The sequence below is a fragment of the Antechinus flavipes genome, chromosome 4, assembly GCF_016432865.1.
Source record: "Antechinus flavipes isolate AdamAnt ecotype Samford, QLD, Australia chromosome 4, AdamAnt_v2, whole genome shotgun sequence".
Lineage (NCBI taxonomy): Eukaryota > Metazoa > Chordata > Mammalia > Dasyuromorphia > Dasyuridae > Antechinus > Antechinus flavipes.
Window position 1 is genome coordinate 308,071,817 of NC_067401.1, and position 15,597 is coordinate 308,087,413.

At 31.5% G+C, this 15,597-nt stretch overlaps 1 protein-coding gene across 3 annotated transcripts in view; it reads left to right on the top strand.

Annotated features, from left to right (window-relative positions):
* Positions 1 to 15,597, top strand: part of TRMT11 (tRNA methyltransferase 11 homolog) — a 69,506-nt gene that overhangs the window by 31,958 nt on the left and 21,951 nt on the right. For all 3 annotated transcript variants that reach the window (XR_007953627.1, XM_051997700.1, XM_051997701.1), the window contains 5 exons: positions 178 to 334; positions 5,561 to 5,641; positions 7,971 to 8,135; positions 9,746 to 9,818; positions 9,968 to 10,099. Coding sequence is in view for 2 of the 3 variants with exons in the window: in XM_051997700.1 (XP_051853660.1) it covers positions 178 to 334; positions 5,561 to 5,641; positions 7,971 to 8,135; positions 9,746 to 9,818; positions 9,968 to 10,099 (608 nt within the window). In the remaining variant the exon portion in view is untranslated. The remainder of the gene's footprint in view (positions 1 to 177; positions 335 to 5,560; positions 5,642 to 7,970; positions 8,136 to 9,745; positions 9,819 to 9,967; positions 10,100 to 15,597) is intronic.

Sequence of the window (15,597 nt, forward strand, 5' to 3'; positions counted from 1 at the left end):
TTTTTCAGTAAGTGATTATTTAACTATGTCTTTCCCATCTTGTATTTAGGAAATTCATTTTTTTGATTACAGTCAAGATGTTTTTCAGGAGGATTTTACCAGAATTGTCTTATCTTAAGCAGTCCTTTACTGGTCTTCATATTTAAATTTAATTAAAAATTTTTTTTTTTGACACAGATTGCAGATGGACAGAGGGAGCTTATTGAGTCATATAGTGTAAAAAAGAGACATTTTATTGGAAACACAAGCATGGACGCTGGCTTATCATTCATCATGGCTAATCATGGGAAAGTGAAAGAAAATGATATTGTCTTTGATCCATTTGTTGGAACAGGTATTTTTATTATTTTAGAAAACATTATCAAAAAATGTCCTTTTAGATGAGACAAAGTTAAAAATTTTTAAAAAGTCAAACTCTTACATATTTTCATTTGCCATTTAAATGGAAACATATGAAAAATGAAGATCACAAAAAAAAAGGAAATTGAAGTCCAATATTTAAAATAGTAATTTCTTAAAAAAGGAAAGATGGACTGTTTTCATCTTTTTTAATCCTTTGTAATGCTGGGTGAACCAGTAGGGGGAGCTTTTGGCTCATAAATTGTATTGCTAAAATTAAATTTGAAAGATCAGAATGAATTGAAACATGATAATCTTCAGGACTTCAAGGAATCTATTTCAGAAAGAAAGATTTGCATGCTCTGCTCAGACAATTAATTAAAATTATTTCAGAAAGAGATAGTCAATTGATTAGTTTAAATAATAGATATGGTTTACTTTTTAGTTAGCAAAAAAGTAAACTATAAAGATGGAGAATGGTGGAATATAATTTGAAGAAAAGACTGTGAACACAATGCTATATACCCATTTATTATGAAATTGGGACCCCCTGATCATTTTCAGAATGACTAGAAATTTCATCATCATTAGTTCTATAAGGATTGTAGTAATAAGAAAAAGATACCAGGATGCTACTAAGGAAAATTCCATACATCAATTTCTCATTATTACAGCCCTTTGAATATATTATAGATTATAGATTTGGCATTATTGCTTCCTGCCCTTGCTGCCCTACCTCTAGTTGTGGCTCTTTTTTTCTTTGATATTTATTTTGTTTCCAACATCTATATTAAAAATGCTTATTTATAGAAAAGCAGACTTGAAATGAATTTGGTTTTCTAAAGGCCTAGCATCTTGCTATGTTTTTATCAAGGTTACAGAGTTCTTTGAAATGAAATTTCTGGCCATTCTAATGGTACTGCTGTCATGTAAATAATATGGGTCAGAATTACAACTTAAGTCCAGGGCTCTGTACTTTTAGTAAGCTAAAGCTTTTTAGATAAGCTGCCATTTGGTATATTGAATAAAATGATATAAAGAATTAGCAATATATAATTATTTTATGTATTTGTATTAATGAATTAACCCATTAATTCATATACTTCTCAATTAATTAATCAATTAATCTCATTTATTCCTTATATAGGTAATATATTTCCACCCTGGTGCTTATACATTTTTTTCTTACCTTCATGACCCCATATCTTTCCTTCCTGATTGTTAACCTCATCAATATTTAGTCTCTGTCTTGGGAATTTTACAATACTTTGTGGAGTGGGAGGAATTCTTGGGGAGCTCAGGCACATAGAGTCATTTTTTTTTGTTTGTTTTTACGTCTTCTTAGCTTAGTTTTATATTAAACCAGACATAGGGAGAAGCCTGATTCTTCCAGGTATTATTGTGAAAAGACCTTTCTGTTGGCTTTACAGGTTAAACAGATGAACAAGAAACTAGTTTCTCTAGCAATAGAGAAATTACTTGCTCACAAACTTTTACTATTGTGGATAAGAATTGACTTGGGTATTGAAATTATTTTGAGGGGTGAAGACAAAAAAAACTTCTTGGCTATTTTACCAGTCATTCTTAATAGAGGAAACTTAATAGAGGAAAGTGAGAGGAGCAGTTAAACCCCTGGTTGATGCATAGATTAGTTTTACATAATAGGCTTAGTTTTAGAATTTTAATTTATTTCAATTTAGTGATAATTGAGTTTGTTTCATTTTTCTGTGGGAACAATTCTTAAGCAACCTATTTGTTATTGAGTTTATTGCTTTCTTAAAGATGGCAGTAGGGACTGGAAAAATGAAATAGTCCTGCTTCTGAAGTCACATTTTCCTCAAAGTTAGATTATAGATTTGGCATTATTCCTTCCTGCCCTCACTGCCCTACCTCTAGTTGTGGCTCTTTTTTTCTTTGACATTTATTTTGTTTCCAACATCTATATTAAAAATGCTTATTTATAGAAAAGACTTGAAATGAATTTGATTTTCTAAAGGCCTAGCATCTTGCTATGTTTTTCTCAAGGTTATAGAGTAATAGGTTAAAAAGCATCTAGGAAACTGAAAGGAGAGAGATTTAATCTTTTTCATTTGAATAACTTTCCTTGTTCTTTTAGACAATCTGCTACTGTTTTCTAGAATGACATTATGAGCTGTGTAGAAAAACACTTTTCCTCTGCATTTCAGTAACCATATTTTTTAGGATTTAAAAAACATTCATATCATTAAAGAATGAAATAATGACTTGTAATAACTATTAACAGGAAGCATAATTGTTCTAATATCCCAAGCAAAAAAAAATTTATTGAAAGATTAATCAGTCAGTAAAGTTTAACACAAATATTTTCTTGATTTTTTTTTTTGTTTGTGAATTGTTTTAATTGTAGATTTGAAAATGATTTACAGCACTTTCAGTGATTAACAGTAACTTTCAGTAACTAAGAATATTATTCATATTCTTATCCTTTTTATTAAATTATTAAATAGACATTAACTTAAATATAAAAACTAATTTAATTTTAATGAAAATAAATATTTATTAATTAAATCAAATATTTGCTTTGAATCAATGTTAGTCAAGATCTTCGAAGTAAAAAGAGTAGACTTGATAGAGTGCTGAATCTAGAGTCACAAAGACTTGAGTTCAAATTTGATCTCATGAACTTAAATAGCTGTATGATCCTAAGCATTTTCCTTACATGTAAAATGAAGATAATAATAGTACCTTTCTCACTAGGATTGTTGTGAGGAAAAAATTGAGATAATATTAGTAAAGTTCTTAACAAATCTTGAGTTTTCATTATTATTATTAACTGGTAACAGATGCCACATGTATTATAAGGTTATAATGAACAAATTTATTATGCATCCAATTTCCATTGAAGTACAATTTAACATGTCTATGGTTAATTCCCAGAAGCTTGTATGGGATTATTTAGAACTATAGTGATTCTTCCTTCACTAAAATGCAGTAGAAGGTAAGGTAAAGAAATAAAGATTTCCATTTAGAAAACCCTCAAATTCTCTATTTGCACCTAGAATTACATTGCAGAGGTCACATGCTACAGTTATACTAACAGGGATCACTGTTGTGAAGTCATGATAGTTTAACTGTCAGTTGTTCCTTTTTGAAAAAATGTATTTTTTTAAGGTTGGGCAATGACTGCTAAACCAGATTCTCTTGGTTCTTTCTTCTCTATTCAGGATAAGATACATAGGATACAGAGGGGTAAAATTTTATTTTAAATTCTTGTAAACTTGACATCTTCAATTGATCTTGTTTCATTGCCTAGTTGCTGTTAAATAGAATTGGAATTAAAATTCCAAGTTGGCAAAATTCCAAGTTTGTTATCATTCTAACTGGCCTCCCTAAATTGTAAATTCTATGAACAAAGGATGACTTTTCACTAAAAGATTGAACAATGTAGATATTTATTGAGGTCTAACTGGTCCAGTTGAGTAGTCCAATTTGTTATGATTGATCTATCTAAATCTTCAGAAATGGAAAACTTTTATTATCAATCGTAACCAATCTATACTTGGGTAGCACATTTAGTAGTGTTTTATTAATTAAAATTCTCCGTACAAGATGTTACCTTTGTCTGAAAATGTTACCGTCAAATAATGTGAAGCTAGAACGCTCCAGGCTCTGCAAGGAGAGCAGATGAGTTTTGTCATGTCTTCCTGATGTTGAAATCTTCAGTTCTGGAATACCTCAATGTACTGCCACCTTAGTGGCCTACTACCAGTGATTGTTCAATGACTACATCAGTGAGATTAGTTCTTTTTGTAAAGAAGTCTAAAATGTAGAAAGAAACATCCAAACTGATTATTCATTTCCTTTTGGCAGTATATTGTACTATAAAGTATGTCTGGTCTTCTCAAAACTCCTTGTACCCAAGTGGATGAAATTGTATTTAAGGAAGCACAGGAAAATTTTTCTTTTTCCCTTGACAACTAGTTCTCCTGGGTCCTCCGTGTCCTTGGGCAGAATTATAGTAATTCAAGTCATAATGGGAATATTACAAGTCATCCAGCATGGCACATTTTATACTCACATTTCATAAACATTACTATGACTGTTCTTTTATCATGACTACCTTAAACAGGGCTTTATCCCCTTATCTTCACTTAAATCCTCCCCACCCTCATCCCCCTAATGAATAATTTTTGGATTTAGTTTTCAGATTGCTTTTGGCATTTCTTTTCTCTTCATCCTTTACTTTCAGGGCTCATGGTAATATTGTTTATTTTTAAAAATATCTTTATATGAACCCTTTAATACTTTATTCTAAATGGTGTTTAAAGGACATTGTTTTATGTATTTGTGTGTGTATACACAAATACACACATACACACATATATATGTAAACACACAATACAGGTGAAAAGTTTTGACTCTGGAGAGTAATTCACTCTTTAAAAGTACTATCCATTTTATCTTGAGAGATCATATTTGGAAGGCTCTGGGGCTGAAGATTCATAGCTTTTTTTCCCCCCAAGTCAGTATATATTTTATACCCTGAATCATAAGTTGTGTCTGTCAAATTGTAGATAGATCAAGCAAATATGTAGTTTGACAGATTGTCCTTCTTTGCTCTATGACATAAATAAGGTTGCCGATTATTTATTGTGTTTATTTTTTAAAAAATTTTATGCTGATATTTAACTTTGGAAAATGGAGTTATTTTAAAATTTGAAGGAAAATGACATAATGATCTACTTGAGAAGCTATAACTTGTGCTAACATGTTTCCTTTTGTTTTGGTAGGGCCTGGCACGTGATTGGCATAAATTCTGCCCTCTGATATTTATTTATAGTTTTGTGACTTCATTCCAAATGTCAGAAGTTAGTCCTTTTGTATGTAGGGGAAAGATGCCAACTGTGGTTGTGTAGCAAACCCTATGAGCTAATTTTTCAGAAATGAGCAGGATATGTCTGTAGGGGCCCCTTTGAATAGAATGGAAATACTAAAAAGTTGTTGAAGAAGTTATTGCATATCAGTAATACTTTTTAGTAGTGATAAGAATGCATTAATTTATGCCCTATTTTCTGATGAACTTAAATTAATTTAGTAGCAAGGATGAATAAATCCAGTATACCTTTCATGCAGCTATATTTTAAGACTCTCTGGAACTTATTAAGAGAAGAGGAGGAAGGGGAGGAATAAGTAGCTTTCTTCTTAATTGGTCATGCGCTCTTATGATCTCTTTAATTTTCAGGCGGCCTCTTGATACCCTCTGCTCATTTTGGGGCTTATGTATGTGGAACAGACATAGATTACAATACAGTTCATGGATTGGGTAAGTTACAGTTCCAAATAATTTAAGACACATTGCTATTACATTAAGATTTTCTTTTCATGGATAATAAAATTTTAAAGAAATTTCTTGATATTATTTTGTGATATAGTCATATTTAGATTACTTATGCCAAAGTAAGTGACAGGTACTCCAAGACAAAGCAAAACAACACAGTTTTTTCTTCCTCTTCCCTTCTCTTTCCTAGACTCCCTGATTTTTTCTTTCAAATTCACATGAAAAGGATGACATATATGAATAAATATGATAACAATAGCTCATTTTTCCTGTGACCTTCATAGATTTCCTTTACTTGAAAGATTGGAGGCTGTATTATAAATCTTGCTATGTCACATTTAATACTAATTAGTCAAAACTTGGCAGCTCTAATTAAAACATTTTGTATGGTGAAGCTGAACGTCCTCTATGAAGGTACTAAGTGTAGAACTAGCCTTAAGGAATTATTCATTACGGTAAACTTGACAGAATGAATTGTAGCACTATTTTATCTTTTGTTTTGTTTTATATCCCCAACAATTTGCAAGGTGAAACAAGTCATTCCATGAACTGCTGCCTGGGAAGGAGGTATTCTTTGTGATTCACTTTATTATATGAAAAAATAGGAGCATTATAGAGAATAATAGTTAGTTAGCCTAATGTATAACGTATGGTGTAAGATACTCTCATGCTACTTTTTTTTTGTTAAAGCAAGCCAGAGCTAAATGTCTCTACTTGATAACTTGTCTTTTTTTCTTTATTAAATAGAAGAGATTTTTATAATATTTGCAATAAACAAATGAAGCTTCTTATATTATTTTCATATTTGTTTATATATATATTTGTTTATAATATTTGTTACTTATATAAACTATGTAATCATAAGAAAAATTTAAAATAAAGTATCACTGAATATAGACTTGGTTAAAGACAGTATATCTATTGTCCGAAGATCAATCTTACTAAGTTTAGAGAGGCTTATTATCAGGTTATTCTTATAGTTAGGAATTTTTTGGCTACAGCAAGGCATTTTAATTTTAATTTATTTTTTCACTCTATAATAATAAGTGTTAGTTTCCTCCTCTTTCTCACTTTCTCCTCTTACACTGGAAAAAAAAGGAAAAAAAAAGAAAATCCTTTAACAAATATGCATAATTAAGCAAATGGATTCCTGCACTGGTCATTTCATGAAATAGATATTTATTCTGCATCTTAAGTTACTCAGATTTTTGTCATGAGATGGTAATGCTGTTCATTAGTGTTCCTTTGGAATTGTGATTAGTCATTCCATTGATCAGAGGTATTAAGTTTTTCAAATTGTCTTAATAATATTATTATTGTTCTACAGGTTCTGTTCATCTCATTCTGTATCAGTTCATATAAATCTTTCAAATTTCTTTCATATATCTCATTTTTCCTAATGGCACAATAGTATTCTATTATCTTCATAAACTATAATTTGTTCAGTCGTTCCTGAGTTGATAAGTATCCTCTTTGTTTTCACTTCTTTGCTACTACAAAAATAGCCCACAGAAACTCTTGAAGACTGGCTACTATGTCACAGTAGTCATTATTGATGGAGAGGTTATCCATGCTAATGAAAGTGTAGATTTTTAAAGTACTGAAATAAAATACTCAAGTGAATTATCTTCTGATTCTTTCATATAGTAGGTAAATTTCCTTTAGGGAGACTATCCCAAAATGTTTTTTGCTAAAAAATTATATTATGTCTTTGTTTTATAGTGTACTGTATTAAAGGTTAGAATTCATTTTAAAGATTGGTCTGTTTGATCCTATATCTGAGGTGATTTTGTTTTTGATCTGAAAAGCATCAAGGAAAGCAGTTTTGCATGAAAATAGATCCTGTATGTTATTGCTTAAGGATATAATCATTGTTAGAGCCCAGTATACAATGGCTCCTGTGGTACTGAAATAGTTTCATAATAGGTTGAGTGAAAGTAACTGTTTATGTATATTTACCATGTTTAACATATATTGGATTGCTTGCCATCTAGGATAGGGGTGGGGGAAAAGTGGGGGAAAATTGAAACACAAGATTTTGCAAGGGTTAATGTTGAAAAATTATCCATTGTATATGTTTTGAAAATTAAAAAAGCTTTAATCAAACAACAACAACAACAACAACAACAAAATATCTTCATTTGGATAAATAAAATGAAAATGAAATTATCATTAGCTTTTTTTTTTTTTTTTGAGAACAGAGAATTTAAAATGCTGCTATATGAAATACATGATTAGAAATAAGAACGATTTGGCTAATATTGATATGTTATACATGATATTCTCTCTCTCTCCCATTCTCTTTACCCATTAGGAAAGGCTAGTAGGAAAAATCAGAAATGGAGAGGTCCAGATGAAAATATTAAGGCAAATCTTCGTCAGTATGGCTTAGAGAAATATTACCTTGATGTCCTCATTGCAGATGCATCTAAGCCTTCCTGGAGGAAGGGATTGTTTTTTGATGCAATTATCACTGATCGTAAGTATATTTCTATAACATAGTAGGTATGAGAATTCTGAGAATAGCTTTATGTAATGGAGAAAAATTTTTCCAGGGTACACAACTCATCAGTGATATTTTTTTCCCCAAGCTTTTTCATTTAGTAGTAAGGGAGAAAAATATGGAAGTAGCACAAGTAGTTGATTGAAGAAGATTACAGAATTTAACAGCATGTTTCATGGTTAAGTTTCTAATTTCTTAATTTCCTTTAGCCTAATTTCTTTTTGGCTTTAGATAAGTACATATGCATTTATTTTCATGGTTAGGATAATTCAGCTATCTTCAGAAAAAAACTAGTGGCAAGATGTTTAGTTCATTTACAATTATAATTTGAGATTTTTAATAAGACATTGTGCAAATATTTCATGTTTGTTAGTAGTTTCTGTAGTACTTATTAGTACCTGAAGAAAGATTATGGGATGTCTTATGCTATATACAGTTAGAGGAAAATTGAATTCCCATAAATCTGGAATAATTTAATAATACTACTGTTGGTAATAATAATCCTAGGCAGAGGGAGAAGGATACAGAGGGAAACAGAGATTTTTGTGAAAACAAATATAGCAATAAAAATATTATGTTAAGAACAAGAAAAGAAATAAATCAAACGAGAAAAAAAATCCCTAATGGGAATGATGTAAGAGAATAAATACTTGCAAGATAAAAAAAAAATACTTATTTTATCTGACATTTAACTGTGTTGAGGAACTTTTGCTGGTCCTTTTTGTTGTTCATGTTTTCCTACTCTTTAAATTACCTTGTATTTACTTACTATTTATATGTGGTAACCTCTATTTGTATATAAGTTTCTTGAAGATGAAGAATTTTTTTATTTTGTTTTGTTTTTGTCTTTGTATTATTAGCACATAGCAGAGTACTTAGAATATTGAAAAACATAATGCTTATTGTTGTTATAAAGCAGTTTACCTCTTTTTACCACTTTGTTCTTCACAACAATCGTGTGAAGTTGTTTGGGCTTATGTTACTAGCTATTTTATAGATGAAGAAAGAGTGACTCAGTGAATTTAGGTGACTTTCCCAAGAATATCTAATAAATAGCAGAATCAGGAAAAGAACCCACCTCTCCTAATTCCAAATTCAGTTTCTTTCCATTATACCATAGATGCTGATGCATGTTTTTCCTTTCAGCCCTTGCTTTCCTTAGTCTATTTGCTGAATTTTAATCCTCCATCAGCCACTGCTTAGTGTGGACATCTTGAACTGCCTAACCTATAAATGTTATAAATAATAACTAGCATTTATATAATAGCCAACATTTATATGGTTTGAGTTTGCAAAGTCTGTTTGTTAAAAAATGTTATCTCATTTGGTCTTCACCACAATCCTTTGATATGAGGGAAGAAAATAAGCATTTATTAAATATCAGCTATGTGCCATTTTAAAGTTATTTCATTTGATTCTCACAACAACATTGGAAAAGGTGCTACTATTTCTATTTTACTTGAATGAATTATTACTGCTAACAAGAATATAGAAAAATTGCCCAACCATTATTTCAATGTAGGTATATTTTTTGAAGTTATAAGGACGAATTTTGGTAGTGAATGTTACCTGTGTTTTCTGCTTAGCTCCCTATGGTATCAGAGAATCTACTAGAAAAACGGGTTCACAGAAAGAAATACCAAAAGGGATAGAAAAGTGGTAAGTAAACTTTAAGCAACTATGTATTTGTTAAAATTTAAGTTTTTCCAATTTTGGGATGATTGTTGCTTTTCTTTATTTAACTTTTTCTTTTAAAAAAAACTTCACAGTATTTCACTAAGCATATTCTTGTGGTATTTTTTGTTTAGCCCAGAAAGCCACATCCCTGTTTCCTTCAACTATCATCTGAGTGATATGTTTGTAGATCTTCTAAATTTTGCTGCAGAAACTCTTGTTCTTGGTGGAAGATTAGTTTATTGGCTGCCAGTGTATACACCAGAGTATGTATCCTTTGGAGAATTTTATCTTTTTATTCCTTTTGTAGTATATCTGTGTTCCCTGTATAACTTGTATTGTTGATTTTTTTTTTCTTAATTTTAGTTGTGTCTGGAGTAGGAGTCTTGGTATTTCAACTGGAGTGAAAGTCTTTAGTTTCTATACACAGCGCAATCTTGTTTATTTGGCCCTTGTCTCTCTAGCTCTTTGGTTTATTTAGACTTGATAAATATTTGTTGAATGAATGCTTTGTTATACAAAGCTTAGCAGCATGTGAAAACAGTGTAGCTACTTTCTTAATTTTTGGTTTCTCAGACTTTTATTTTTGGATCCTGCATATCTAATCAATTTGTGCAACTGTACAGTTGTATAAATTGTACAATCGTTGTTCTGACTACAGATTATATCCCCAAACAAGTCTTTTTGAAAAGAAAAAAAATCAGAAATTACACAAACACAAGAATTGATGAGATCACTAAGTCAGAAGTTATAGACAGCAAAGAGAAAAGAGTCTAGAGCTTTAAGAGATGCATACAGAATTGACTTAATTACTAATTAGAATAAAGTTGGTTATTTTTTCTAAAGATTCTGGAGCATAAAACAAAGTACAATGGTAATGTAAAGGTATAAAGCAGGGGAATTTAGGTTGCCAGACAAATGTGAGCTGTTAGGCTGAGCATTGTTGGGGAGGTCACATTGCTCTCTCCTTGTAGACCATAGCCTATACTCTTAAGATTTTTTTTTTCTTGGTATTCCTGTTATCATGTTATCATTCCATCATACTTAGGAAACTTTAAACTAAAAGTTATGACTATTTATTTCTTGTATTTTAATTTCTACACTAGGCTCAAATTTGGTATTTGAAAGCAGTCATTTTAATAAGTTAAGTAATCAACAAGAATTTCAGAAAGTGAAAAAATCTCAGAATACTCCAACTTAGTATTTAAAAGCAGTCATTTTAAGTATTTGACAAGCATTTATAAGGCCACCATTGTATGCTAGGTACTGTGTTCCGTGTTAAGGATACAAAGATGGAAGTGAAATCTGCCTTCTGATAGCTCACATTCTAGGGGAGACAGTATGCACATTGATAGACATATGGACATATGCAAGATAGATGAAGTGTAGATAACTTATAAGAGGAGGCACTAGAGGGTTCTTAAATGGCCTTCTGCAAAAAGTGGAGCTTGAACTGAGGTTTGAAGGCAGTTAGGAAGGGAGGCAGTAATGTCTAGGAAGACTAGAAAGATAAAAAGAACCAGATTGTGAAGAGCTTTAAATGCCAAATAGGAGTTTGTATTTGATCCTTCAGGTAACAAGGAGCTATTGGAGTTTCTTGAGTAGGGGACATGGTCAGACCTGGACTTTAGAAAAAATCACTTTGGCAGCTATATGTTGGATGGATTAGAGTGGGATAGGTCAACATGGAGGCTATTGTTTTATTCAGTCCAGATGAAGACCTGAGCTGGAGTGGTAGTAGTCTGAGTGGAAAGAAGAAAATGTATGTGAGAAATGTGGAGATAGGAGTGAGAAGATTAGGCACCTGTTTATATGTGAAGCAAATGAGAGTGAAGAGTCAAAGATGACACTGAAATGCAGACCTGGTGACTAGAAAGATGGTGCATTAACAATAATATGAGCACCAGCCTTGAGGTCAGGAGGACCTGCGTTCAAATATGACATCAGACACTTAATACTTCCTGGCTGTGTGACCCTAGGCAAGTCATTTAACTCCAATTGCCTCAGCAAAACAACAACAACAACAAACAATATTGCAGAAAATTTTAAGAGGTAATAAGTACTCTTTTGAATGTGATGAGTTTGAAATTCCTCTCATATATCCAGTTCAAATGTTCAATGGGTTGTTCCTGATATGTTACTGGAGCTCATGAGAGAGATAAGAGTTCAGTGTATGGATCTTGTAATTTTCAAAATAAAAATGATATTTGAACTTGTCAGAGCTGATGAAATCCTTAAGTAAGAAAATATTGAGAGCAAAGAGAAGTCCCAGGACAGAGTGTGTTTTCCTGGAAGAGAAGATAGTCCACAGTGTCAGGTGTTGCAGAGTTGTAAAAAGAATGAAGGTTGAGAATAGAACATTAGATTTGACAATCAAAATATCATCAGTAACTTGGGAAAGAAAAATTTCAGTTGAATACTGAAGTCAGATGCCAGATTAAAGAGGATTTAGAAGAGTGTGAGAGGAGAGGAAGTCGAGATATATTGTAGATGGGTTTTCCTAAGACTTTAGTTTAAAAAGGGAAAATGGCTAATAGAGACTAAGTCATATTTATAGGCATCAGGGAAGAAAGTAATATATAGGGCAAAAATAAAGATTAAAGGGAAATAGGATCATGATGGGGGCAATCTCCTGGAGAAGATAGGAGGGAATGAGATCAAGGATACCTGTAGATGGTCTTAGAGAAAAGAGGGGCTACTCTTCATCAGAGACTAGAATAAAGGAGACAGAGGGGTAAGTAAGAATATAATGGTGTTTTACAGAGTGGGTGACAGCTAGAAGTTATTAGCCTAAAATATTCTAGGCTGAAATTATAAAACTTTTGAAAGGGGTTTGATAAATTTCTAGATGCTAGAACCATGATAAGTTAAAGGATGCTAGGGATGTTTGGATTACTTTATATTCTTTGGAGGTGATATCACACAAGACAACCGACATTCTTTCTGCCTCCATCAGAGAAAATATCAGAGTGGATAAATGATTGCTTTGACCCAGTATAGGATTTCTTAGGTCAACATATATCACCCTAAATATTTTAGTTAAAAGAAAACTCATCTTAGTACATCCTGTACAGCATAACCTTAGTTTATCAGGAGAGCCCAGAACTTTCCAAATTATGATCTTTTTATTGTGATATACTTGGGTTCACAATTTATATTTGTGTGTATTTGCTCAGAAGGAAAATAGATAATGTATTTTATTTCTCAGGGATTTGTTTGTTGAAGAAACCACTAATTAATAGTATAATACATTGTTATTTATCTGAAACTCTCAGAGAGGGAATTATTCTTGATGCCTTAGTTTAATTAGCTGAGTAATTTTGTAGGAGGAATTATAATGTATAAGCCTCAAAATATACCACATGTAATTCAGCTTTTTCTTGAAGGTTTCAAATCAACATTGTTATTTTATTCTCTTATAATTAGATACATCTATAAATGGTAGGGGATAGAACAAATGACTCAATATGTCATTATATTGTTTATAGTTACAGTCATATCTCTAGCTGCTGAATTATATACCATTTAGTGTTCCTTTTTATTATTTTAGAGACTGATAAGGTACAAGAAACAATTTGCTCTGATATTACCTTCCCTGCTCCCCAGATACACATAAAATAAAGGTTTTCTTGGCTTTCAAAGTTATAGTTTTGAGGTGTTTACTGATTGCATTTGCAAAGTACAAAGCTGTTGTAGCTTCTGGGTCTTAGAAGCTTCCCTGTCCATGTTCAAAGTATCTGCTTCCGAATGTCTACTACTGATTACACTACTGATTTAGACTACTCTCTTATTTTTAAAATTTTTCTTGTCTTTGTTCCTTATTCTCGTCTTTTCTGCTTTTAGAATCTGCTGTTTGCTGATAGTGTTGCTGATTTTAATTGCTTTCTTGTATTTTCTTTGGCTCTATTCCTCTCTTTTCCCTTTCTCACTTTCTTCCTTTCACCCTCTCTTTCTTTCTTTTCTCTAACCCTTGCTTCTTTCCTCTATCCTTCTGTGACAATCTTTAATTTTTAATAAACTTATTTTGTAGATGAGGAATGTAAAATGTAGGGAGAATGAAATGAGTGAAAACAGGAAAATAATAAATACAATAGCAATAATATTGTAAAAACAAATATTTTTGAAAGCTGTAAGAACTATGGTCAGTACAATTATCATCCATGATTTCAGGTGGTAGAACATGCTATCTATTATAGAAAAAAGTAACTGATTGAAGGACGTAATTAGATTGTGTGTATGTAATTGTATGTACCTGTATACACATACATACATACATACACACATATACACACATTATATATATATATATATATTTAACAGTAATTGAGGGTTCTTGTTTTTTAAGGATGCATATTAGGAATTCCGTTTTTCTTCTCCTAATAGGGTGAGAGGATAAGATGGAGAGAAAATAGTTCAGTTAATTTTTTAAAAAGAGAGATGAGGGGAGTACTACAGATGTGAAATGCTGCTTGTACTTTCAGATGAAGTCATCACATTAATTTTTCTTAACTGTTTTACCTTGCTACACGAAATCTCTTGTGAAATGGGAGTAATCTGTAAATATTTGTAATGTAAAAACAAAATGCATCATTTCCGAAGTAATTTCACATGAAAAGTCTAGACATGCTTGTCTATTCAGCTCTACACACATTTGAGTGACTATGGTATACAAGATTCTGTTGTAGCTTTAGTGAATCCAAAAGCAACAACAACAAAATTTCCTCATTATCAAGGAGCTTACATGCAGAGAGCAAAGATATTTGGTGCTTCTTTGCTTCTGTTGGTGTTCTTTACCTCCTTTGGGGTCACTTTCTTTCCCTTGGAATGATTTCTGGGTTAGCCAATGAAGACTAATTAAAACATTGACTTTTGGGCATTTTTCATTTTATTTTGTATCAGAGATATAATTTCTTATTTAACCAAAGCCTGCTTGTCAATTATTGTACAAAGATACCAATCAGAAATGCTCTGGTTGAGTTCTTCAGTTGATATTCTTACTGTGGTTGGTAATTTTATGAGTGCATTAAATCTTTTTGAAGAAAAAAAAAAGGTAAAGGGGCAGCTAGGTGGCTCAATGGATAGAGCACCAGCCCCAAAGTCAGGAAGACCTGAGTTCAAATCGGTATTCAGATACAACACTTCCTAGCTGTGTGACCCTGGGCAAGTCACTTAACCCCAATTGCTTCAGGAAAAAAAAAAGAGGTAAAACTGAGAAATGAAAGTTAAGTACTTTGTCACTGGCACAGATTTAGTTATATTCAAATGGATTTGTCATCTTGCTGATAAGTGTTTTCCTTCTTAACAATTTGAACTACAACACATTAATGCCTTTTTATCCTTTTCAATTTTTACCCATATTCTTCCATCATTTTTGTGCCTGGAGTTCTCCCAGTGTTGTAAGGGTTTTCCTTGTTTTTATAAATAATCATAATTTGTAGAATCATATGTATGTTAATGATTAGAGGTAATAAAATGTTTGAATAAGTAATAGTGATCATTTTTCTTCATTATCCACAAGCACCAAAGAAGTTTATTTTTTTCAAATTGAACTAGGAATAATTGTTATTTTAGAATTCTTATAATTCTTTTGCTGAGTTTGTATATGATAATAATGATCTACATTTATATGGTGCTGTAGTATTTTTAAGGTGCCTTTCTCACAATAATCCATTGCGAGACAGGAACATAGATATTATTTTCTGTTTTACACATATAGAGACACTTAGGCTCTGAAAGGATAAACTCATTTGCCTATAATTATTTA